The 27,297-nt window shown below is 31.4% G+C and overlaps 1 protein-coding gene across 1 annotated transcript; it reads right to left on the bottom strand.

Moving 5' to 3' along the window:
• Nucleotides 1-1,307: 1,307 nt before the first annotated feature.
• Nucleotides 1,308-27,297, bottom strand: LOC117111424 (tetratricopeptide repeat protein 39C-like). Its single transcript, XM_033254332.1, has 13 exons — nucleotides 27,147-27,297; nucleotides 23,018-23,212; nucleotides 20,404-20,452; nucleotides 13,997-14,652; nucleotides 12,608-12,776; nucleotides 11,282-11,430; nucleotides 10,533-10,585; nucleotides 8,393-8,502; nucleotides 7,915-8,038; nucleotides 6,614-6,714; nucleotides 5,672-5,776; nucleotides 5,129-5,167; nucleotides 1,308-3,553 (listed from the first exon to the last, which is right to left on the bottom strand). The coding sequence occupies exons 2-13, from the start codon at nucleotides 23,152-23,154 to the stop codon at nucleotides 3,470-3,472; spliced, it is 1,776 nt and encodes a 591-aa protein (XP_033110223.1). The 5' UTR covers nucleotides 23,155-23,212; nucleotides 27,147-27,297; the 3' UTR covers nucleotides 1,308-3,469.

Here is a 27,297-nt window from a genome sequence, read left to right on the forward strand (position 1 = left end):
CCGAGGGTATAGCGATTATATGGAACACAAGCTTTAGTAGAAGGACCCTCGAGAGCCCAAAGGCGTTCCGCCATGTATGTAGCCTATTATATTGTCCGAAATGTCTCCGAGTTCTCAATAGAATAGATAATGAAACAGAAAGGGGAGAATAGATAATGAAACAGAAAGGAGAGAAACTTTGTTTCTACTTTAGTCATTTGATTCAAAATTTATTCACAGAAAATTAATAAGTAATCATCGTGTTGCTCTTTAACTTTTTTATGGTAATTTTTGTAATACTTTTTTATAAATTCTCTGTACGGCAACTAAATGTTAATGCATTTTATAATTGAATACCTTAATGTTTATTATTAAAAAAAATACGTTATAGCAATATATTAAATAAATGTTATGTACACATAATTATTTATATTCTATTTTGTTGGATGGGGATTGGAGAGCTACATAGAAAGTGATTAATTTTGTTATTGGCAATCCGGTCCACTTGCTTTGTATAACCTTTTTGAATAGGGCCTATTGTATTTTATACCAGGTGACAAAATAAATAAAATGAAATAAGCTTTAAAAATGTTTGAGATTTTTTTTTTTTTTGGTTTCAAATTTTAGTTGAGTTGGCAGAAAAATTCAATCACTCTGGTTAGAACTTAATTAGACATAAATAGGCAAGTACAAATTGCTTGGTCTTTCTTCGATGTTTTATATTTTAGTTATCTTGAATTCATATAATTGTAATGTTTTTTTGCTTTGTTTTGTTGTTTTTTTTTTCAAATTTGTAGAGCATTATTTTTTTGTCAGATTTCCACCTCAGAAATCTAATAAATTGGTCATTTTAGAATATGCCACCCCAGCCTTAGTGGGTCAATTCAAAATATTCCTTCTATGAAAATATGGAATCTCTGCAACTGTCTACATTAGTGTGATGCCCATTAAAAAAAATAATATCAATTCACCGAAATTTGTAGCTTCCTGGGGATTTGTCCTTGCAACCTCCCGGACGCCATTGGTGACTCCCAGCCAACATCTTTGCTTTGTTCTTTTATCCCCCCACCCTGTCGGGGCCTTCAGTCCTCTCCATCAGGCAGATCCTGGCACCATCAGTTTGTTTGAAATCGCTGCAGACCTATATTTATCTACTATCATAATGTCGCACAAGTTTTGGAGAATGTAGAGGTGGAAGTGATGATTGTATGGCAGTGCTGATGATATCGTTGTATCATGATTGTGTTGAAATACCGCATAATTATTATTATTATTATTATTATTATAATCAATTTTTGGTGGAAACACGGAAATCGATGCAATAAAGATTCAATTTTGTAAATAATTATATTTTAATAATTTTATCAATATGAATACAAATAATGAAATCAATGTCGTCACATATTACAGATTATACCCAGAGAACAGATACAGCATCTGGGCATAATTATCAGAAGCAGGCATACTGTTTATTAACTATGTTTTCTTCCCCTTTATTTAACCTTTGTACTTTCAGACAATATACGTTAAACACAGTACAGTATTCCACAATATCTAACATCATTTTAATTGCATTTTTTAGAGAAGGAATAAGCTTGATATGAAGTCTGTTTTCTTCAACCAATTTCAGTTGCTACAATTTAAGAATGCTTTACATTATAAGTGATATTTATATAAAACTGCTCCCTGTTAGCAGTACTTAGATTGAAGATGTGATGACCAATTGAGTGGAGAGAGAGTTGGGGTTGGTCCCTTGCCAATTGTAGACATCTAGGAGGCTACACCCCTTGATGTTCTGCTTTTATATACCTTAACATATTATCTATTCTAAATGATTTCACAGTTGGTTAGACTTTATGGCTGCTGCCAAAGGATGAACACAAAATTAGCCACCCATGGATCTGTCAGTGTGGTACCTTTGGTAGTAGCAACATACCAATATCTGAGCATGCACCATTCCGAAGAATAGACGTCAGTTAAAAGTACAGTACGTCATGCTGAATCTTTAGTACAGTGTTAAGAAATTAATGTGTATATAAGAATATCAACAAATATTAGTATAGTAATAATAATAAAAACAATAATAATAATAATAATAAAATAATAATATATATAACTGATAATCATACTAAATCAAACAATTAGATTTTTTTTCTTGATAGAATACCAAGAATATTTATCATGGTTCTATCAACCATTTGAAGTAAGTAACTGATACAGCAGGAAAAACTCTCTATATGAGAGTCAATGATAGATCATAAATACTACTGTGTGGAGAGCGTAGGATAGACCAGCACCTTGGCCAAAGACAACATACAGTAGACTGAACAGCTTAAGATTCGAACTAAGAATCTTGAAATTGGAAGCAAACACCTTAGTGCTGAGCCACACCCCCTCCACCAACATCCAGTAAAAAATCGCTTACTTAATCTTAAATAACAAGCAAATTCTAAAATTATACCTAGATACTGCTAGTAAAATATGATAGATTTATATTATAATTGCAACTAATTTTTTTTTTTAGCTATATCCATTGCATTATCCTCTACTATTCTTCTTCTTTATTCATTTTCATATTCTCAATTTTCACCATCCTTGTCATTCTATACTTCATTCTCTCTCCAACATCTCAATTTTCAATTCTATCGCCACCATTCTTCATTCAACACTAACTTTAATATCTTTAAAAAAGCACTAAAATATTTTCCAGAACATTGGTGTTGTAAACTGACATGACATGTTAATTGCAATCACATGGCTTACTGCCTTGTCCTTCCTTCATAAGAAAAAAAAAAAAAAAAACAGTAACTGGTACCTGACCAGTATGTAATGAACTCATACTCACCAAGAACTCGTACCCTAGCAAACTTACTCCAGTTTTGTCCAAACTATCAAATTTTCTTTGACAAAAAACTGTTGTATATCCATAATATAGTCATGATGTGTCTATATATGGTTATGATGTGATGTCATCATGACCATATTTAGGCATGTCACCTGCTTCTGTCAAAGAAAATTTGATAGTCAGGACAGTGCCTTACTCACTCATGGGACAGCTCTTTCTTAAAATATAGACGGCTAAATATCATTCCAAATTTCGAAAAGATGACCTAAAACTAAAATATTGATTACAACATGGAAGAATAAAATGGGAATAAGCTTTTATTCCTCCATGATCACACTAAACCTATTTACAAGTTGTTCAACTTTGGTACGAGTTGGCTAAGGTACAAGTTGGTAAATTTATGTGTTGAACGTTATTTCTATTCTATTAGGTATCTTCTAGCACAATTGTGATCATATGCTATGTAACATCTGAAAAGAAAGACGACTTCAAGATGTCATGCAGAAATACTTGCAATTTGATTTCTTCTGAAATGCTGACAACAGATTTTTATAAGCAAAATATTAATGTTGATCTACATTATGATGAATTTTTTTCATTAGTAATGTGTAACGTTCTCATCTATAATCTGAGAGTAGAATCTCTTTAGTCGATGCCTTCCAATTGCTGCAGTGCTGCATGGACACGAACGTTCAGTCGATTCTCAAAATCAAAGTCTTTATAGTTTTCCTGGAAAAACAAATTATTAAAAATGTACAGTGTTATATATATATATTCTTTATAATATACAAATATAAATTGGCTGGTATCAAAAAGGTTTTGAAGTTAGAAATTTGTTTTATTTAAGCAAAAAAAATATTTAGATTCTATTAAAAATTAATATCTTATTTATTTAGATTATTATTTACAGAGCAATTAAATTTCAATTTAATTGTTCAAGATTTCACCATATATATATAATATCTTAAATATCAATACATACAATAAAGTAATATCTGATTAATTAGCAATATAATTTAGTTAATGCTGATTGCTCGCAATGTGCTTGCACAGTGTTTCAAAGCCAGGCTCCGGAGGAAAAAATGTTTTGTAATGTTGTAAAACTGATTTTTCTAAGACACAAGAAGCATATTTGACGAAAAACTTGGAACAGTTTTGAGTTAATTGTTTGTAAGTTTAAAAAACTGGGGGGGGGGGGGGGAAGGGGTGTAAACACCCTTCTTTTAACGTTTCCCCCCCAGTTTCTAAATATCAAAAAATCTGTATCTCATTAACCGTTCCTGAGTTTTTTGTCAAATATGCTTTTTATGTTTGTCTTGGAAAAATCAGCTGTACAACATACCGAAGAAGCGGTTAGCGCATCAGTTGTAGTTTGGACTCCCAATCTTGAGATCACAGGTTTGAAACTCTCGCTGTGCAAGTCGCTTGTGTCCTTGGGCAAGGCACATTACCTACAGTTGCCTCTCTCCACCCAGGAGTACAAATGGGTACCTGGTAGGTTCAAACACAACCATGCGCTGATTACAGCTGCAACATTATGGAATTTTTCCCAAGGGACCTGAGTATGTGTTCCATATGTGCTTGATCCAATGGCCGGGGGTAATAATGCTAAGCGCATAGAGGTCTCTACAATTATTATTGACAGAAGTGGGATTGGAGCAGTGATAGGAATAGTCAAGTCAACACAACGATCAACCCCAGCAAGTTGGACTGTGAAATTGATGTATCTTTTGATACTATTGTATATTGATATTTTGTATTCATATGATAATATCTATATATATTTTTATATTTAAATGCATTTCCTCATGACATTATTATCATTATTATATATAAAAAATTGTCTGCAACCGGAGCCTGCCTTTAAACTGAAAATTTAAAAAATGTAATAGTTTATAGCTTAACATTCGAGTAGTTGGGAAACCTGGAATATAATTTAAGCGTTTTATTACTTCACATTATTTATGAGTGTGCTTGTGTTATCCCTGTACTTCTGAGAATTTACATTAAATGTAATCTTATTCATACTACTGAAAAATCACAAGTAAGTTTCATAAATCATGTGTAAATATTATAAGCTAAACATTAATATAAGTCAAAAGAAAATATTGTAAGTCATAAGTAAATCCTAATTATAAGTCACAATAAATCACCACTAAGTCCATAGGAGTCATATAATAAATCATGCATATTTTACATTATTAAAGTGGATAACTTACCCTAAGCTATTATTAAAACTGAAATCTTGTAATAAATATAAATTATTAATATTAATTAATTAAAATATACACAGCTAACACAAACCTTTGCTCTGAGTATCAGTGCTTTGCCTCTACTTGCCGTCTAAAAAAATACAAAAGAGATCAAATATAAAACTGTTAAGGGAAGTGTTAATATTAAATGTAATGAAACTTTAAATAACTGATTGGGTAACAATATTAGGCTTCAGGTTTTCAATTATATATATATATATATACACACACAATAAATGATGATAAATATATTTTGTATTGTTTATAAGTATTATTCTACACTTACTGTATCAACCATCAAGTATGTGTAATTGTATGAAATGCCTCTAGCTGTCTTCATATGGAAATAGTGTTCCACAATACTGGTTAAAATAAATGACTGCATCGAAAATCCACTAATAAATATAAACATCCTTAAAGGCCAACTCAGACAGCATCATAGGACGCAGCCCAATTTACCATTAGAGACACGACCGTCCTAGACTCAGGCCTATTGTATCAGCATTTAACTTGCACACAAATCACATTGGGCTGCATCGTACAGTGCTGTCTGAGTTGGCCTTAATGGTATGACATACTGATATGATCCACTTACTGATGGCTTCTCTGTCAACAACATTCCAAGTTCAAAGGAACAGTAAGGGGCTACATAAGGATCTTCGCAGCCTTGGACAGCATATGCCATTGCATCCTCATAGTTCTGTTACCAAACACAAAAAAGTGAAAACAATTAAATACCTGCTACCATAGAGTACAGAATTGCAAGAGGTCTGACTGCCCTAATTATGCATGCACAGACTGAAATGTTAAAAAAAGTACTACCATGAGATAGGGGGCGCCCTATTAGAATTCAAAAAGAGTTCACTTGAAACTTGTATTTTGAAGGACACACCCCTTTGTGGTAGTACTTTTTGAAATAGGATTACGTTCCAAAGAAACTAAGAGTCAGACCTTTTGCAGTCTTATACGGCTTTGCTGCTACCCAAATGCCAAATAAGTATTAGCTAAACCAATAAAAGCTGAGTGCCAATCGGACGAATGATATTAATATAATGTGTTGCATTGATGCCAAAATTTACTGCAACACTAAAACAATTCAACATACAAGATATTAATTACATACTACATTATCATTATCACTAGTAGTAATAGTTGTGGTTGTTATCATTATTTTTATTGATATATAATTAAAATTAAATGGCATTTAAATCTTTAGTTAAACATAAAACTTGATATAATTACTAATTAACAAAATTACTAATAAACAAAATTGTTGTATTCTTCAGCATAACCCCTCAAATTGTCTTGTCATCAATTTGTAGTAAAATGTTTGAAAATCCATAAAAGTTAATTTTTTTTTATCAGTTTATGGTTGAAAACTTATTTGATCCTTTCAAATGAGCTTTTCAAAATTTTAAGTGGATTTTTGAGGTTTTTCCATTATGGCAGACAGTACATCTTTAATATAATTTTGTATAATGATAAATTCTGAAAAACAATTACAATCATAAAATAATGAGACTGGCAAGGCATTTACCTGCATGGCGGCTTCCTTACTTCCCATCTGTTGATGTAAAGCACCCTTCAACATTCTACACAATGCCTGCTCTTCTAAAGTCAGAGTTGCATTGTCCAAAGCTGGATTAAGGAAACACAAATTAAAGCAAGTCTCAGGGTGCGTTCGGGCGAGTTTTTTGTGGAGTCTAACACGGGATAAATCTGGCAACAGCAATTTCAAGTTCTAGCCCGAATGAATTACAATTATCAAACGAATGAAAGTTTATTTATGGTTTATACGCCCAAAATGCATTGCGATTTATCGGGAGTTTGCTATGCTTTATTATTGTTGTAGCCTCTTTGGTATAATTTCATTACTTGATTTTGAGACAACTACTAATGCAGTGGACCAACGCCAAAGTCCGTTTCCTAAATCGTGGGGTGACGCAGCTGGGTGATGCAAGGGTCCAGGGCAACTTGGTAGAATCTCATCATTTGCATAATACCTTAGATTTTATGTCTGAGGTTATTGGTTTTTTTTTAAAGCCGAGTTCTGCATGAACCGGTAGACCACCTGCGGATACAATGCCGGTAAGAACCATATGCAACTTTTTCCCATTCTAGCTCGAACACACCCTCAGTCTTGTGCAGAGATTATATGGTGTGTGAGGCTGGAGATACAGGTATATGTGGGCATACAGGACATTATTTGGGTCATAGAGAAAAGTGTCTATTCTTACAGTTTTATTACCATTCTTATTCTTGTTATTGTTGTTGTTATGATTATTATTATTATTATTATTATTATTATTATTATTATTAGTATTATAATAACTAGCACTAATTCGGTCTTAAGGGAAATATATTTTGTGAATTTCCCCTTAATGTCATGTTATTTTCCCTTTAACATTGTTTTTTTTTTTAATGTTCTCTAATTTCTCCATTGTCTAAGTTCCCCTTAAGGTAGGTTTTAGTAACATTATTTTTATTATTATTATTATTATTATTATTATATAACATTATTACTATTATATATGAAAATCTCTAAAATCTCTTTTAAAATATTATTATTATTATTATGGTTCGCCTCTGTTAAACATGGTAATAATTTTCACAGCAGTTAAGTTCCTGAAAACATTGAGATTCTAGGTCATTTTATGTCTTAAAATATAAATGCACTACATTACAAGAGCACAAATTGATGAGAGATTCACTTTAACTCCTGGTACTGGTTCCATGCAAATTGTTTGCTTTGAGCATTATGAAATTGCTTCCTGTGAACATCTTAAAGTAAATTGCTTCCTCAAGAACATTTTAAAGTAAACCGAGTTTCGTTCTTACTTTCAATCATGGTATCTAGAGTTTCCTGTGAACAGGATGGAAGTGCTCTCCACAAATACACAATCTCAATCACCATCAAAATGGCCGCTGGTTTAGTTGGCAGCTTTTTCTTGAATTTATTGGACTAAATAAAACAAAATATGTTAATTTACCAACAACAGCAGACATTGATGATTCAATGTGCAATAAAATAAATACTGAAATATATACGGTATATCATTTCATTATTATTATTATTATTATATACTCCCTCCAATCAAAGACTATTGGGACAAGAGTTGGTCTTTTAAGCTTTGGTCTCTAATCGGAATAATAAAGATATTTGAATATATAAAAAGACATTTGTTAATTTCGGATAACAGAAAAAGTGGTCGTTAATTGGAGGTCGTCTTTAATTGGAGGGGTATGTAATTAGAGGGAGATACATATTACAATTAATTAAAATAGAGAAGCTACAATAGAGGCAAGGAGATCGTACCTTGCGAATAACAAATGCTTCAAGCTGATTGTTTTTCCTTTTAGAGAGTTTTGGCACTTCCTTGAACATTTCCTGGGCTGTTTCCAACTGGCCTAGTGCTCCTTGGCAGACTACAAACAAAATAAAGTAAATATCAAAATCCAATGAAATAAAAACCTTATAAACAATATGTGATAAATAGCTGTGATTTGAAATAATATGAAAGTGATGTAATATCATCAACCCTTATATAGGTAAATAAGATTATGTCACATTACAAATTTGAGTGTTGCAACACTTATTCAAGGGACACATTTTTTGGTCCCGAAGGTGTCATGTTAATAGGGGTTCTACTGGATATTAAAATCTTACTGTATTGATGACAGCATAAATCAGAAAATTAAATATCTTAAAAACCAACGTATTATTATTGCAATTCACGGATAGCTCCATATGCTTACAATAGTTATTAAAAATCTTTTTTAATTAGGTACTTGATATGCGCATAAAATGCACATTATGCACTAAATCAAATCCCACAATATCAAATTCCATGCTATCAAATTTCATTGCCACTGTTATAATTGTACAATTCTGAGTCTAATACCATTGTTAACAATACCATTAATGCTGCTATTTATTATAATTACATTTTTTGTTATATATAGTAGTTGTCTGAATTTTCTCAAATAAACTCTAGTATAAATTTTGTTGACATTTAACTTGTCTACTGGCTTCCTTCAGATTGGTTGTTAATTATACCATATTTATTAGAATAAACGCTCCGGGATGTTCATTATTGAGAGGAGTTTTTGAGGGACGTTTATTCGAGGGAGACTTCTATTTGAAGGAAGCATTTATTTTTTTTGGGTGTAAAATGGATATACTCACTGTAAATGTGGAACTACAACACATAATTACTGTCAAAATGTGTTATTGCAATGATCAAAAAGACTTAATGATCCCAACCAGGTTAGAAAAGATGTTAATTAATAGAATGTGTTAAGAATGCAACTAAGAACAAAAGGGGATGAGCTCATCAGAGTCAACACCTACTCATGACTAATATATTAAGAGTAATGGATACTGTCATTCTTTTAAAGCCCTTATGATTAGTTTATTGGTTGATTTTCTCATTAGGCCAAACATATGGGCTTTTATAAAAGTCAAATATTTTATTTATTTATTTATTTTTTTTTTTATTTCAACCATTTTTAAAGAGGGTAACCCTTCCAGTTTAACCCAGTAGGTTAAATGATATTCAGGGGCCCTCTTTAATATAATTTAAAAACAGTACAAACATCATCATTACAACATAATAATAATAATAATAATAATAACGTACAATCCTCATAACAAGTCTTGAAAGTAAATTGACTTACATAAAGACAAGTCAAAATAGAAATTTATAATATAATATAATATTATTATTAATAAATATCTCTAAATTATTATCAATGACACCAGCAATAACCAGTAAATTCAGATGTTTGCTATGGAAAAATCATTTGCCTCCAGAGGGCAGTAGGTACAAAAAATCTGGAAGAACAGCTGTCATGTACAGTTATCCCGACAACAATGAGTTTCGATTACAGGTACTATTTACATTATAACAGCGAAACAGTTGAACAGGAATATTTTAATTATTTATTATTCCAGTTGGACGGATGTCACTTTATTCTGTTGTATAGACTTTTCTCTTTTAACATTATTCCTATATTAATTATGACAAACATTCTTGGATTTTAAGGTGGTCATTTAAAAAAAAAAAAAAATAATTATACTTCTGACTCAATACACATAACTCTATAATTGTTAGAGGAAAAGGGAGACTCAGGCAATTCATAACAATTCAACAATGTAATTTGGAACCCTTAATGCAACCTCAAAGCAGTGGTTCCCCCACTCCCACCCCGTTGGAATATGGTTGTCGGATCAAAAATATTAAGTTTCCCATCCAAATAACCTTATTTTGTTTGCCATGTCAAATCCCATGTCGGAAAATCTCTGGGGCCACCACTTCCTCAAAGTGAGGCTTTTTGGTGCAAGAATATTCTCAGGATTTGAACTCAAGGCCTTAAGAATTAAAGGTTTGCATCTTACCACTAACTCACAGTTTATATTTCAATTGACATTTCTATTTTTGAAGTATATGACTTACCTCCTGTTAGATATGCATAATAACACTTAGACCATCTAGAATCTTCTTTCAGCCTGAGCGAATAATTATAAAAAAACATGATTAAATAAACTCCTGTAATTACTCCAGAGACAATACAATGATGGTGGTAAGAGCCTATTGTGATGCATAAAATTTGTTATACAGTACTTGCAAATCCATTATTCCAGGTCACATAGTCATGTGAGATATGTAATTAACATGCACTTTTATTTCAGAGGTGAGAGGGATCAATGGTTAGACAGTGCTTAAACTAAAGGAAAGTGGCAGTGCCAGTCGGTCGAGGAGTAATAATTATTAAAATCAATCAAATTGGATTATTTTAAAATAGATAAAATAATTATAAGAAAAAAACCAATTAAGATTATAATTCATCTTCAAAATAATGAAAATAAATATCTGTATTTTGATACAGTAGTCATAGGCAATTAAGAGCTATTAGAGTGAATCTATATTCTGCAATCCACAATGGAATCAATAATTAGATATGTAACAATCGCTAGTTAAAATACATGTGCGATGCCGAATACATTGTACTGTTTCTGGCACAATTAATTTTGCCATAAAAAGATGGCTACACGAGAAATATTAAAGATAGGCAACATGAATGTGAACACAGTAAACTTATAATCAGTCAAACCAATGTGAACAAATATTTATTCTGTAAGTATAATCAAAAAGATTTAATAAATGTAAAATGTTTATAAATAAAAAATGTAAACAGACTTTACCTAGCAAATGCCAAGAGGCCTTCTTCCCAATTCAGCTTAATGATACTACACCACCCAATCTCATACAGACATATCAACTGTATCTCTCGTTGCTCTACAGCTAGATCGTATGCTTCGTTGTATGTTTTCAACGACTCTTCTAGATTACACTGAAAAATAATATTTTTTATACTCAACTTTGGATTACTAGTGAAAAAGATGAATTAACATGTTGGTGTATAAATACATTGTAAGGTGCAATGTTGGCCATCATTTTTATTTGTTCTCAATTATTAATGGTACAGTATAATTTTTTCTTCTATTTCTTTATGAAATAAAAAATGGTGCCTTTATTTTAAAACATTTGTGATATTATACTGTGAACTCTAAACATCATAAAATACACTTCCTTATATATGACATCAAGACGAACATTACAGACATTAAAACCTATTGCGAAGTGTATATTAAGGGTAGATATAAACTATTATGTACATGTGAGGCTTAGAATTGGTAACTTATTTCACTGGTCATAAAAAAAGATATTTCCAGGATTCAAACCTTAGATTTAAAATGAGAATCTGATCCATAAATCTGCTGATCCACAGTACTACTGTATATATTATAATATAAAATCCTACAAATCTCCTTTCTTTTTTGTAAATCACTGAGGAGCTTTGGGGAATTTTAAGTCCTTGCTTTGGTTTATTTGTTTAATTTCTTCACCACCTAGACTCTATAGTAGAACCATTTTGACATCAGAAAATCAAATTATATTCTATATTTTTTCCAACAATTCTGAATATCTTTCGCTGTGAAAAACAAGATATAAAAAGTCTTGCTTGACCACTACTACTGTAAAACCTCAAACAGAGGCCCTGGGGTTCTTTTTTTTTAGCGAATTTTGATGGGTTTCTTTTCCAGATGGGCTTTACTGTACTTTTCGAGGCTACTTTTGTAAATTAAAGAGGGGGCTAAATTTTGGGAATTACTACAAAAAAATAATAAAATAGGGGCAATGTAACATCAATCTGTATCATGGAGTGCATTAAACCACCTGAACTACTGAATAAACCAAGCATGTTTTTAATTTATTTTGTTTCTTTCTACTTTCTACTTTTGATGGGGCTTCAATTTTGAGATGGGCTTCTTCTCAAGATTAAGTCCATTAGGATTCTATTTGCGGTTTTTTGGTAACTAAACTATTGTCTCCAAGACAACCAAACTTGTAGAATTACAATTAATGTGTGAACAAACAATTAGTATATACTGTGGGTATGGTTTAATATTACAAAAAACTGTGATCAAAGAATCATGTAATAATAGAAATAATAACATGATTGATACCTCCAGCTTCTGTACTCTTCCCCTATAAAACATAACCAGTGCAGACTGTGAATATTTCACTTCATTAACTTCAAGGATTTCTTTTGCTTCCCTGATGCAATGTTCAGTATTACTACCATCAATTCCAAAGAACGGCCTAACTACAGTATGATACCATAGTAATGATAACCTAGAAATGCAAACACAAAAGAAAACTAATTATTATAGGTCATCACAGTCATTACATGCAAATATTTAATACTAAATCTATATAACAGATGGTGAATTATTAATATCTGTAAAGACTGTCTTGTCTGAAGATGCAGGGATTTAACATTTTTCTTAACCAAACAAAATGCCAAATGGATTGTTCAACTTGGTGACTTGTTCAGTGAAACTCAATATTAAGTACTACCATGGGGGAAATATATATGGTACTACTGTATATTCTCAATATTCATAGTGATTTAAAAAAAAAAAAAATTATTTAAATATTAATGACTTTTGTGTTTGAAAAAAGGTTTCATAATAAAGAGAAGTGTTTATGATCAACATACTGTAATTATATCATCATTGTCTATATAAAGTCATATCAAAATACAATCTATGTAGCTAACATTTAAATGCATCATTAAACTAGAGTTCAACTATAAATATTTTTTATTTTGATAATAAAGAAGTCACATCATATACTACTACTCTAGTCTAGGTCAACATGTTGTATTTTTCAGGTCAGATAGGATTTTGTTACAGGTACTATAACACTTCCTTTGAATGCCTCATACTTAAGCAACATTATTGGCATCATAATCGAAAACCTACATTGCAAAACAATGGAAAATAATTTCCTAATTTAGCGGTAGCATATGTCGACTGATGTATATAAGAAACATTATGTTATATTTTAGAAACATTATTTGGGGTGCCATTAATACGATAGTATAAGTGAGGAGATTATCTTTTTCAAATGTTTTTCTGCTTCCGACCATCAAAATGGGACCATGAAAATGGGACCATGAAAATGATCTTATAAAATGGCTCCAGCACCAAATGTTATCTGTACACGTTGATAAAAGACTAATAACATAAACAAAGTCATAAATTAATAATAAATAAGAGCCAAAAATTGGAATAAACATAGTACTCTATCAATAATATATGGCTTCAGAATCTAGGAACTAAAAAAATGTGATTAATAATACATATTTGCTATATTTTATTAATAATTACTATTTGCTATATTTTATTAATAATGCAGTATTTCAGTCAAATCAACTGTAAATTAAATGTACAGTACTCTACTATTGGACACAGAGATTTGGAAAAAAATAATAATTGTTTTAAATGCTGATAATATGGTTTATGTATTAAAACAAATATTAAAAAAGAAAGAATGAAAGAATTGCTCACATAGCTAAAGGGGCTTTCATATCCGTACTTCTACTTGCTTCCTCTAGGCACGTCAAACCAAACTCTTTATCCCCATGAAATCCAAACATATTAACCAACTTAAGTACATTTGGGGGCATCATTGATATACAAAGCTGAAGTAGTCCAAATCCAAAGGAAACGGCCCCTTTCAACCGGCCTAAGCTTTCTTCTGTTATATCACTGAAATCTAAATTTTCTAGATTTTCTGTGCCATCATTGGAATTGGCGTCGTCATCGACAGGGACAGTTTCGCTCTCTGGCAACTTCGTCTGATTTGGATGTGTAATGTCCTGTCCAAAGCGGTCCTTATATACAGCAGCTATCTCGTTGTATATTCTCTCATACAGTTTAAACGCCTTTCTGATTAACCAACCACCTTTCATAAACCCAGAGATCTCAAAACGAGAGAAGATGATCATAGACATGTAGAGTTGGCAATCAGCATAAATGACTAATCGCTGGAGGCGGTCTTCAAGCGTAATTGGTAACAGCGTTTTCTTTGTGTTGCTGTTATTACCAAATATTTTGACACGAAGGGACTTTTCAGCTTTTTTGACTGTACACATTTTTTCTGTTTCCTTCAGCGCAACCATGGCAAATTCCATCTTATCTTCTTCAAAAGACATTATTGCATTCTAAACATTAGGGGGAAAAAACCATACCATTATTATTATTTATCATGTCATCTTATATAATTTCTTTTTTATAATTTCTTTTTACACTTTTTAAAAATAAACCTTGTATTTTGACGCATGATGTATCAAATTCTTTGTCCTACATTTTATCTCTCCATTTCGGTGGTTTTGAATAAATTGAAATTGAAATTAATACAATAATAATTTGTATAGCACTTTTGTAAAAGTATTAAAAAAGGTCTAAAAATTCAAATCAAAACATAATTTAAGGCTAATTTATGAATTCCCAATGAGATATCAAACTCCTATTACACCAAACATCCTAAATTGATCACCAAAATTATTAGAACATCAGGATAATTTATTTGATAATTTGGAAAAAAAAAAATCAATGTCAACATAGAATGTTAATTTATCCAGATATTGCATGAATGATAAAATTTTATTTTCCCCCACAAATATCAAAACTATATATTGTTTTTAAAAAGAAAATTTGCTGCTCCACAAATGCACAGGGATATACATATGTTACACTGAAGTTTTGTGGGACCCCATTAGGAACAATCCAAGGGGAGGAACTTATAGAGGAATGGTCCATGGCATACTACAGCACACTCCCAGTTTTAAGTATTAAAGGTCAAGAGCTGGCATTGAGGCTGGTCACTTGTTATGTCCTTGAGAAGGGACAATTATCTGCACCAACATTGCTTAATATCTGCACCAACATTGCTAATCTTAATTGTTTATCATTTTAAAGGTATACAACACTACTTTTTATAATGTCTTTGGTTATACAATACTCCACATAAATTATATTTTATTATGACCAACTGTATAGTGTTTACATTTTGATTTTTGTTATATTCATTATGTTTATTTTTCTTTCATTGTAATTAAAAATATATATATATACTTAGTTCCCATCTAACATTGAGTGACTTGCCACACAGGGTGGAATATAATTTGGTGATTTTAAGAGCTAAAAAATAGATTGGTGATTTTAAGAGCTAAAAAAACAGAGATCAGTCAAACAAATATAATAGTTTATCTTTTTACTGGCTCTTAAAAACCTATACTGTACATTGTTTTTTGGGGTTGTTTGCCTTTAAAATATTTTGATGCAACAGTACTGTTGTGATGTCCTTCATCACATTTTGAAATTACTCTCATGTTATTTTCCACAAAATTCTACATTTTACTGCATTATAGCTTATACCAGCAGTTCTTGTACAGTACAGTAAACAGAACTGGGATGTGCATAAATATTGTGAGGCATATACTGTATATTGAGATTAGATGAGGTAACATTTGATCAATGGAAAGCCAAAAGAATATAAAAAATCTAATGACTTCTTTGTAATTCAATGAGTAAACTTCATTTTTAGGCCGTTGTCCTGACTATTAACTTTGCAATACCCTGTCACTGTTTTGTCTACATTATAACTATAAAGTCTATTTGTAGTTTTATATAAATTTATAATTTTATTTATTTATTTATTTAATTCCTATCAATTTTTCATCAATATCTTTTTGCTGGTGAAACCTGTAAATTTAATAGTTTAGTTAATACAATGCAAGCTTAGAAGAATTTAGCTTCAACATAATTTAGAGAAAGTATATCATTAGGGATCCATTTAAAGAGGAGTGGCACACTCTAATATGGTAGAGTACGGAGGAACAGGTACTGTATCCATCCATGATTACAGTCACAATATTATATTGCTGTAATTTTGAAGAAAAGGACTACTGTAGCTGTCTTGTTATAGTACCTGTCACCATCATATGACATCATTGGCTTTTTCCCAAATTCTTTGTAACTCTCAGCTCTCAGGAAAATTGTCTAGAGTACCAGATCTAAAAATAGATGCAGCCACTCTCTTTGTGACTTCATAATCACACAATGGTATAAATCAATGCTACTAAAGTTTATAGAAAACTTATGTTTTCTGTCAAAAATAACATTTTTTTATCTGATTATTAAAATGGCATAACGAACGGGCCAGGGGAGCCGAGACTAGGGGTTTAATGCCTATCAACAAGAGTGCATAGGCATTAAACCACTGATTAAGCAGCATATAGAAATACCTTTACTACAGGACACATAAAAATGATTCAACATACTGTACAGTACAATGAAGGATTTTTAAACAGCAAAATGTCTCAGCATCTGGGCCTAAAATAGATTAATAATATACAGTAGTCGCCTAATTATGTGACATGCATGACACAACTAAACATCTGGTATCAGTGCGAGAGATTGCCATTAAAAAATGGTAAACGTTGTTCCATATGTACATAAAAAAATGCAGCAAGAATAATATATTCAGACAAAATATGATTATATTGATGAAATTTCAGCATTACCACAACTACATTAACAATATTTCAGATTTATTTCCACCTTGACGATTCACCGCAGGTAGGCCTATGCAACTCTCAATTATATGACGTACTGTAACCATTGCACTGTGGTAGTGTTTTGCATTTATAATTTTGATTTTGATGGTTAGTGTACAAAAACCACTGTACAGTACAATACTGTTACCATGTCCAAATAATTTCAACAATCTACAAAATACAATACTGTTTAATACTTTGTTATGTACAGTAATAAGGCCCAATAAAAAAAATTATTAGTTTATCACCCTCGCGCGCATGGCTTCTATGGTACTAGAAAAAAAAAAAAAATGAAATTTTTTTTTTTTTATAATTTTTTTTTTTGAAAAAAAAAAAAAATTTTTTTGAAAAATTTATTTTTTTAATTTTATTTATTTATTTTTTTCATTAATTTTATTAAATAGTTAGTAGATATTGTTTGCATTATCTAAATCATGTTTTACTTTGAATATCAATGCACCAGCAAACAAACCAAGGGTTATATTTGGCTTTAGCAAAATAAAAAATTAAAAAAAAGTCTCCCACCCTCATCACTTTTCCTGCCCAGATAGGGTGATAAACTAACAATATTTTTTATAGGGCCTAACATAAACACCAAGGTGTGTAGTACAGCATAAATTTTTATAGCATTCCGACCGCATCACACCATTTACCAAATTATTTCAGTGCTGGTATCAGATCCGTAGGCCTAATTGGCCACTGAACAAAGTAACTCCATAATCAAAGGATTTATTTTAGAATGCATTTCTGAGAATTCTAAACTCAAGATTTCTGTCATCTTTCAAAAGATAAAGTACTTCTATGGTACTAATTAGAGTTCTAATTAATAATAAGTGGGATTTTCAAATTGAAATATGTCCAAAGTGAATCTCAGTGGAGGGTTTTACAGATGAAGGGTTTAGACTACTGTATATAGTCCACCATGGTTGGGACTAAGGTATGAATGTCTATAGCACCTAAATGGCACCAGATGGCACCAAATTGAACTACTGAAATTTCCATTTCTTCCAAATCTGTTTAGGGCAGGGAAATTCGTCAAAAACTTCATAAAACATTCCATATAGAACCCTTTCAATCAATTTCCATATTGTATGCAACTTTAATATACAGTACCCTAGGATATCTTATACGTCCAGGCCTCTATATTTTTCTCATACTTTCAAATAGACCAGAAAGCACCTCTCAGAAATAAACCTATGATAAATAACTAATCTCTCAGGTCAGTGTTAATTTTAAAATCTATCATCATCTATTATTTACAACAATCGACTAGCCACCGTTAAAGCTGTAAAGTCATTAAATATTATGATGCTACAGTATAAGGAAAAGAATTGTTAGTTTGTATAAAAATTCTGGTGTGGTGATTTTAACACAAGATACTGAGACTGTAGGCAAGCATTTGATCATAAACTACAGCCCCACTACAAAGTCTATATTTTTATTTACTTTGATAAAGGTGATAGCTAGAATTTAAGGTCCAAATATATCACTTTCAGTACAGTACACCATTTTTGCTAAATTTGAAATGAAAATTTCCGAGATTCAGAACCTGGCAACTATCAACGGGGACTTGTAGAGGCCTAGGCATTTCACTCTACGTAGCTATCTGTTTTCTGTGTGACTAGTTGTGTACCATGTTGTTGTACAGGCCTAGGCTGGTTTTTTGAAAACAAAATGTCAAAAAAAAAAAAAAAAAAGAAAATGGGGGGGCATAAAACCTGTAGTGTTTTTGGTTGTCAAAGTACTCAGAAAAAGATGTGTCTGGAAAAAATGAAAATTGCTCAGGCTAGGCTGCTTGAAGTCCCTCAGTGAAAAGTTGTGACATTAGTTGCGCTGTTTCAAAATAGACCAGATAAAATGGTGTATACAGAACAACTATTCGTGAGAATAATACGAGATTGATTGGAAAGTTAAAAAATAAACTGTTAACGTAGGATAAATATTATTTGACTAGTACAAAATTTATATTTGTAGCTCCTCTCTAGTATAAGCCCATCCCTCCTGAACACAAAAAGAGGCCGATTTTGAACCTTTGATGGGTGGGCATAGGCCAATAAAAAAAAAATAGGCTTATTAGTTTATCACCTGCATGCATGTCTTCAATGGTACTTAAAAAAGAAAATTTAAAAAAAAAATTGAATTTTTTCCCCTTTTTTTGTATTTAATAGTTAGTAGATGTTTGTATTATCTCAATCATTTTTTTACTTTAAATATTAATGCACCAGCAAACAACTCAAGGGTGATATTTGGCTTTAGCAAAATAAAAAATTTAAAAAAAAGCCTCCCTTCCTCTCTTATCACTTTTCCAGTCTAGATCATTAGTTGCGCTGTTTCAAAATAGACCAGATAAAATGGTGTATACAGAACAACTATTCGTGAGAATAATACGAGATTGATTTGAAAGTTAAAAAATAAACTGTTAACGTAGGATAAATATTATTTGACTAGTACAAAATTTATATTTGTAGCTCCTCTCTAGTATAAGCCCATCCCTCCTGAACACAAAAAGAGGCCGATTTTGAACCTTTGATGGGTGGGCATAGGCCAATAAAAAAAAAATAGGCTTATTAGTTTATCACCTGCATGCATGTCTTCAATGGTACTTAAAAAAGAAAATTTAAAAAAAAAATTGAATTTTTTCCCCTTTTTTTGTATTTAATAGTTAGTAGATGTTTGTATTATCTCAATCATTTTTTTACTTTAAATATTAATGCACCAGCAAACAACTCAAGGGTGATATTTGGCTTTAGCAAAATAAAAAATTTAAAAAAAAGCCTCCCTTCCTCTCTTATCACTTTTCCAGTCTAGATAGGTTGATAAACTATAATATTTTTTATAGGGCCTTATATCCTGGGAATTCCTCTTTTTGTTAATCAAAAGGCATTTTTTCAGTACTGCATGTCTACTGTAACTCAAATCCAGTCTAACTTACTCATTCAAATATTTTGCCCAAGAATAGGCTGGCAAGTAAAATTGGGGGTAAAGAAAGGGGTTGGCATACTGTATCCAAGATGGGCTTATACTCGAGGAACTAAAGTATATACAGTATATTTCTCTTTTTGTATCCAAAGGTTCAAACACTAAATAGAGATAAAAAATTATAGCTGAATATTATGGAATATTCCCCCAGGGAGCTGAGTACAGTATGTGTTTCATAGATGTTCATTGATGTAATGACCCAATTAAATATTAATGCCCTGTGCCTTGTAAAGGTACTGTATTGACATCATATTACAAAAGAGGTATTTATATAAAAAATAAAATGATAAGAATGACATAATTTATTTTAAATTATTTATTACCATGTATTTTGGTTATCATTTTTATTGTATTAAAGAAATTCATAAATCTTACCAAAAAGCAGACAAAACTATATCCACCACTCATCAGAGGACTGTAGTTTCTGTGAGAAAAAAAAAGAAAAAAATGTTAAAGCAAACGACTTCCCACTTCTCCTTTTCCCCCTTTTTCAGGGGTCACATACAAAAAAGGGGTGAAGTGGGGGAGGCTGTTTGGCAAATTTTGATGTACTGGAATGATTTTTGAAATTGGTATTTCAATATTTAATAATAATAATAAATAATAATAGTTACAATAATTACTTATATATTTTGTTGTCAAATTTTGAGAAGAAAGCTACTGCAGCATGCATAAAGCACAGATTGCTATTACAAAATCAATGGTTTTTCATAATTATATTTTCATATTATAAAATCTATTAATCATTGAATGATACTATTGATAGCCATAATCTTGATTGAATTAAACTTTCAGTGAGACTTATTTATTGGGAAATAAAAAGGTACACTGTAAACACACACAAAGAGAATGATGTAATCACTGAAGTGAGGAGGTCGAGCTTTACTGAGCAATACAGTATATAGCAGTATTATGCTATCTGTACAGCTAGGCCGAAATGGGCCAAAGTACTTGATGCACAAACAATTGAACAGAAAAAAACAACTCTACCGTAGTATAAAGAGAACACCTGCTACTTAAGTCCAGAAGGATAAAAAGAAAGTAGCGTATGTCACTGTACTCACAAATCCAAATAAAGTACTGGGAACTGTAGTTGTATAATACTTTTTTAATAAGTCATAAAACAGTTTTTTTCTTCTTTTTTTTTTAAATATATATTTTCTTAAATAAAACTGTTTCTAGATTTTGGCTTTAAAGAATTATCATTTTAATTGAAATAAACCACAGTAAAAATATCTTGAATATAAAATATTTAAATATGAATATAAAACGAAACAGTATAGTATTGCCACAGATGCAGTAGATTTATTGTATAGATTTATCATTAAACGTATTTTCTTAAATACTTTTATGGCATCTGTATCATGGCAGCCGCCTATTGTATTTTATTACTCTAAACATGCTCCAGACCTGTTTTTCATTAAATACACTTCATTAATATTGATTAATAGATATATTTTACAAAATAAATTTAAATTGTTATTATCACACCTGAATTATATTGTAGTACCAAATGAAGAATAAATGATGACAGGGAAAACATCAAATTTTATATCATCACCTAAAAAGCATTTTCATTGACACAGAAACGCAATTTCTTTTAAGTGTTGATTAATGTGAGAAAGTCCATCAATGGAGACTTTCCAGAAAAAATGTTGAAAAGATGCTGACCTGAAATTACTAATATCACTCACTCATCTAGAAGTAATGGCATATAAAGAGTACTTTGGGTTATATCAATTGATACTCGACTGAGTGATTGAGTTCCATTTTCTAATGTCATGTACAGGAGTACAGCACACAATAACAATTATGGCAATAATAATACTGATGATAATTATGATGACGAGGATGACATTAAAAAATAATAGAATAATAATAGATTGAATAATATTAATAATAATTATTAATTAATGCCATTGCAAGTGACAACAATTACAATAAGCAATAATAAAGAGGGAAGAGAAATGTATTCAGAAACAAGTGACAGAGACCAAAATAATGAGCAAGTCAGTTAAGATATTAAAAGCATAGCTTATAATAACAAAGAGCAAGTAAGCATAAAAGAAGGCATTCATGGATTCACAATTAGCAGACTGCTCAGATTTTGGTGTTTTGTTGAGAAGGTTTCAATAGCAGGCATTGTACTGGACAATGATTCTTTTACAGTAGCTCAGTCAGAAGGCCCTCGGAAGGCGATGCGCACCCAAGTTATCTCATTCAGCCTTCCCCCTCCCGTCTGTCAGCTTAGTCACCCAGAAAATATATCCTACAGCCGCCACTGCTGAGAAGTGAAATTCTCAGCTATACAGTGTAGTGAGGTAATAGTAGGCCCACCCACAATTTACAATGTAAATGCACCACTGTTCTGTGGTTATAATGACTATACCATAAAACATAAGAAATATATATTTTTTTTAATATTTTTATTCACTTGGTAATGGTATAAAAAAATTTTACATCTATCCCAGAGGACAAATTGAGTTCACAAAAGCCATGCAATGTTAATATACAAATGATTAAAATACTAAAACTGGAAGACATGCATGTATAAATATAAACTTTCCAAAAGACACACAAAAATAAATTTAAAAAAAAAAAATTTGGCTTAGCATTTTACAGATACATAGTACAAAACTATATACTCATATATTAAATATCAATACTGAATTACTGTAAAGTTAATATTATTCTTATAATTAAAGTTATTTTAAAAACCTTAAATACAAAAATAGAATTTGATATTTGAAAATAAAAATCGAAAAAGAAAATCATTTGCAGAAAAATTTACTTACTAAATATTAAAATTGGAATCAAAATGATTAATTATATATACAAATAGAAGAAATAAATATTAAATATACAAAGTAAATATCAAATGTGTTTTTTTTTAAACTTAATATATACAGTAAGTGACAATCACAATCACTTGTGGTTTTGTGTTATTTATTTCAAAATAAATCAAAATAAGAATAATGATTTAACTTACTTGTACTTGAGGAAGATACTTTCTGCTTCTCGAAAGCCGTTGTTCAACATCAAGTTAATGCCAGCTAACGAGAGCTGTACATCATCAAAAGCAACATCACTCAAAGTGGTAGCTGTGTAACCGGTTCTATCAGCCATGTTGGAAATGTGTTTACACTTTTACTAGTCAGATGTTCACGTTAGTGATTGTCATTGCCTGTAAGAAATTAAATCAAGAAAAGTATATCATTCAGTATGTCAAGCATCTAATAAAATTTCTACTATTATACAATTTGGAAAGCAAGACCAATATAGTCATAAAAAAACTAATATATAAAACTTTATCAAGGGCAACTTACACACAGTGGATGTTCTTACCAAACTTTATGATAGAAAAAAAAATTGACACTGCAAAATGTACTGTAATAATATCTAGTCAATGTACATGTAACAACAAAGCTATCAATTATTAAAACAGCAATAACAACAATCAAAAACAAGAAGGTTTTAATATTTTTTTAATACATTATAATAATTAGCAACTATTTGGTAGAAAATATAGATAAATTACAAAAATTACACTTTGCATTTCGGGGTAGGGACATTATTCCACCAAGGTAAAAATGACCAGCATACCCCGCTAACCAACCTAGTATCTTGTAGGGGTAGAGACGTTGCTCCAAGTCGTAGTGACTTCCAGACAGCACTCAACCCTAACCAAATTATGCATACTGTAATATGTGAGAGGGAAGTTACAATATTCAAATAATCCCAATTGAAAAGCAGGACTGAATAGACAGTGTTTCAATTGATAAGACTCGAGTAATAATAATATCAGTGCTAATACAATAATCATATCGAATGCCAAACATGTTTAGCATACAGTACCAACATCATATCATACTGCAACTGAGATATCATTTCATATAGTAGGAATTACAGGAACTATACTGAGTCAATTGCCCTTTGTCTAGTCAGTAGAGCAAAGAAGAGACCAGTAAATATTTAAGGGCAGATTTGCCTACATTATTTTGCAATACAAGGTACATACTGTATGGTCATTCATGTCAAGGCCAAAATACTGCCAATTTATAATGTTGGGCTGATATGTTGTTGAGAAACTTTTCTTGTTGGTAATACTGAATTGTAGTCAGGGAAATAAATACTTTTAAGTTACAGTATTTTTAAAAAGTTTTCAAAGACACTTTGGTGGGCTATGATTCAATGTTTTTTCCCGAAAATTGGACAAATTAAATATGTTGCAAACCAGGGAGTTGTTATCACTATAACAACTCCCTGTGCAAACATAAGGGAATTTCAGGGTTTCACGCTGGTTTAAGGTGTTTACTGTATTGTTAAAGTACTGTACACTTTACTGTAGGTCTACCATTGTACCACCAAAAAACATGACTCAAGATAGACTTGCCACAGGTCTCTTATTTTTTATTATTTTTCTCATTCTGGACAGCGCCACCAACGAGAAAGTTAATTTGGAGACGGAATAATCCGAAAAAAAAAGAAATCGAGTATGGGACGCCAATTAAATTAGGTATGGCGCGCACTAAGTTCAATAAAAAGTGAGCAACCTAAAATTAGGGCCTGGAACCCGGGCGAGACTCAAGATACAGGTAGTTGATATGTGATGCATGGATGAATCTGTTCTCACTGACAGGGACCAGATTGACACACACAACTACTGTCAGTAGCCTACTGTACTCTCCAGTATCATCAATGAACTGTATCAAAGGTCATGCATTCAAACCATGATAATAGTATTATTAATCCATTTAGGTAAATGTCTATCCATGAACATTTATTTTGGTCCCTCAACAATTCTCCTAATTTCCACAATATCAGGAGAAAGCATCCCTATGGCAGGGCTCTGGCTCTGACAAATACCCACCAAATCCCCCTCCCCCACAAAAAAAAAACCCATTTCAATGGTATTTCTACTAGCAGTAATATTTTTTAATATGCTGTAGTCCACATTACAGTAGCTTAAAAAGTATTCACTTGGTAGTACCAGACGGGGCTCGATTTAACTTTTTTTTGGTACAGTAACTAGCCCATGGGCTAGTTGACTGGAGATTTTACTAGTCCACAGAATATTTTACTAGCCCACAGACAGCAAACAATTTTGTTTCAAAATATTGATTAGCGACAATTAAATTTGAAAACTGATTAGCAATAATTTCATAATTTGTGTATTAATCTTTGATGGATGTTAATATAGTTCATTTACAAAAACAAATAACAGAAAAGGACTACAAAATACATGAATTGATCATACAATATGTCGATTTATGTACTAAAAAATCGCAGTGCTGTAAAATCAACTCTGTTTATAACCGGGAGATGCAAGTCGGTATTTTAATATTCTTCATTGAATGCAGCTGTATTTATCTACAGCATGAGCAATACAGTATGTCCTGCAATACCTGGTGTATTTTAACAGTAAGACCAGGGAGGTGCCATCCTGGTATGACACCATTACAGTATTCAGGTGTCAGCCAATATAAGTGAGCAAACATTCTCTTGTCTTGTAACTTTTCAAACAAATCCCTCTTTTTAATGAATACCCTATCACAGATTTATTTTCTGAATCTGAATATTTAGAATCTGTGCACTGTCATCTGGTACCATGTACTCCTTTTTAAGTGAAGGATGTACCAACTATAAAAACAGTATCTTCTTGTTTCTTTTTTATTATTATTATTACTTTGTACTTATATAGGAAATAGGTGAGTTTATTGTATCACATAAGATATTTTTTTTTGCCTAAGGTGGGAACTCTTACAACAGACAAGAAACTAGGGGAGCTAGGATGCTCGCAAGTGACAAGATATAAAAGTGACTTCAAATGAAGAAGGACTGATTGCAGCTGTAGGAAGTTCCTACTACTACAGAAGTGGTTAATAACAATAATATATTCATTAACTTATATTACAAAAAGGATCATCAATTATAGTCAAGAACACTAGCTATTTGCCAAAATCTAATTTTTTCAACTAGTTAAATATGTTCAAATTTTTTTATTTATTGAACTTATTGTACAGTACTTCGCATATGATTTTTTTTATATTGCAATTTAATAATTTTTTCAATGTATATAGAATACAACTGGTAATAATTTAAATATTGTTTCTCTTTTTGTAAAACAATTGTACAGCAATTTAATGTTTTTATTAAATTATTACTTTTACTCCAATTTAATTTTTTCAATGTATTTTTAAATTAATAATAAAATAATTGCACAGTAATTTTATTATTTTTCAAATTATTGTATTTTTCTTACAGTCATGATAGCGCAATTTATTTATATTTTTTTTTCTGTGGTTTAATAATTTTCTAAAATACTTGGTAGTTAATTTTGATGTAAACATATTTCACAATTCAGCATTTTGGCTCCCGTGTCTTATGTTTTAATAATTTTGTTCTGAATAAATACAAATACATATCTTATTAAAACACACCGCACAATCAGATCCTACAGATTTGTAGACCTCAGTAGGTCTATTACAGTATCTTTTAAACAACATCAGTTCTCTTGACAGTTACAGTAGTAAGTACATAAGAAATGGAATTGGAACACATGTCTGTTGTAGCTGACTGACCATGCATGGAGCTGACATACAGTAGGCCAGTATTGGATTACTGAATGGATGTTATTGTGTTTAAACCCAGTCCATGCATACAATAACATTCAATCAGAAACAGAAATTGGTTTAAGACTGGTGTAATATAGCCCCTGCCAATTAAAAAACAATAATTATTCAACACTTGACTTTGTTGATTTTGATCACAGTTCTTTCTGAGCATTTTTTTACCTGTTGAGTTTGTAATCAAAGTCTGGAACTAGGTCTAGGTCTGCCTAAAGTTTGAAAAGAAAGTGATAGCAATGAGTAAATAGAATAGGGCTTACTACTACTACTAGGCCCAGCTTATTTGTTAAAGCACTATTGTTCCTCCATCTAGACGTCACAGACAGGGGCCTGGCTAAACCTAGCACTCTAGCCTAGCTAGGCTAGGCCTTCCAAGGCCTAGACACAGACACTATTTTCAGTCTCCATCACATCAGCATGATTGAGAACAACAAGTGGACTGGCAAATCCATGTTTTTCGCTTGGTCTATAAAAGAGTTCTTTACTCACTTTGATTATTTCTTAACCAAGCAAGCATCTATTATATCAGAAAAGACAAAGAGCAACGACAAATTCTTCCTGTGAACAGATTCTTTCAAGAATTTCCCCTGTGTTGTGTCAAAGACTTTTTGTTTATAATCTACGTGAGGGCGCTCCAGCT

Source organism: Anneissia japonica, unplaced genomic scaffold (genome assembly GCF_011630105.1).
Source record: "Anneissia japonica isolate Jap-2015-1 unplaced genomic scaffold, ASM1163010v1 scaffold288043_len311759_cov178, whole genome shotgun sequence".
NCBI lineage: Eukaryota > Metazoa > Echinodermata > Crinoidea > Comatulida > Comatulidae > Anneissia > Anneissia japonica.

What these genes read in the sequence shown, in the direction of transcription:
- LOC117111424 (XM_033254332.1), bottom strand. Translation starts at nt 23,154, where the DNA reads ATGGCTGATAGAACCGGTTACACAGCTACCACTTTGAGTGATGTTGCT. An exon ending in AGTATCTTCCTCAAGTACAA is followed by an intron (nt 20,453 to 23,017) that starts GTAAGTTAAATC and finishes TTTTTCTCACAG; the next exon opens with AAACTACAGTCCTCTGATGA. An exon ending in GTAAGGAAGCCGCCATGCAG is followed by an intron (nt 5,777 to 6,613) that starts GTAAATGCCTTG and finishes GTTTGGTAACAG; the next exon opens with AACTATGAGGATGCAATGGC.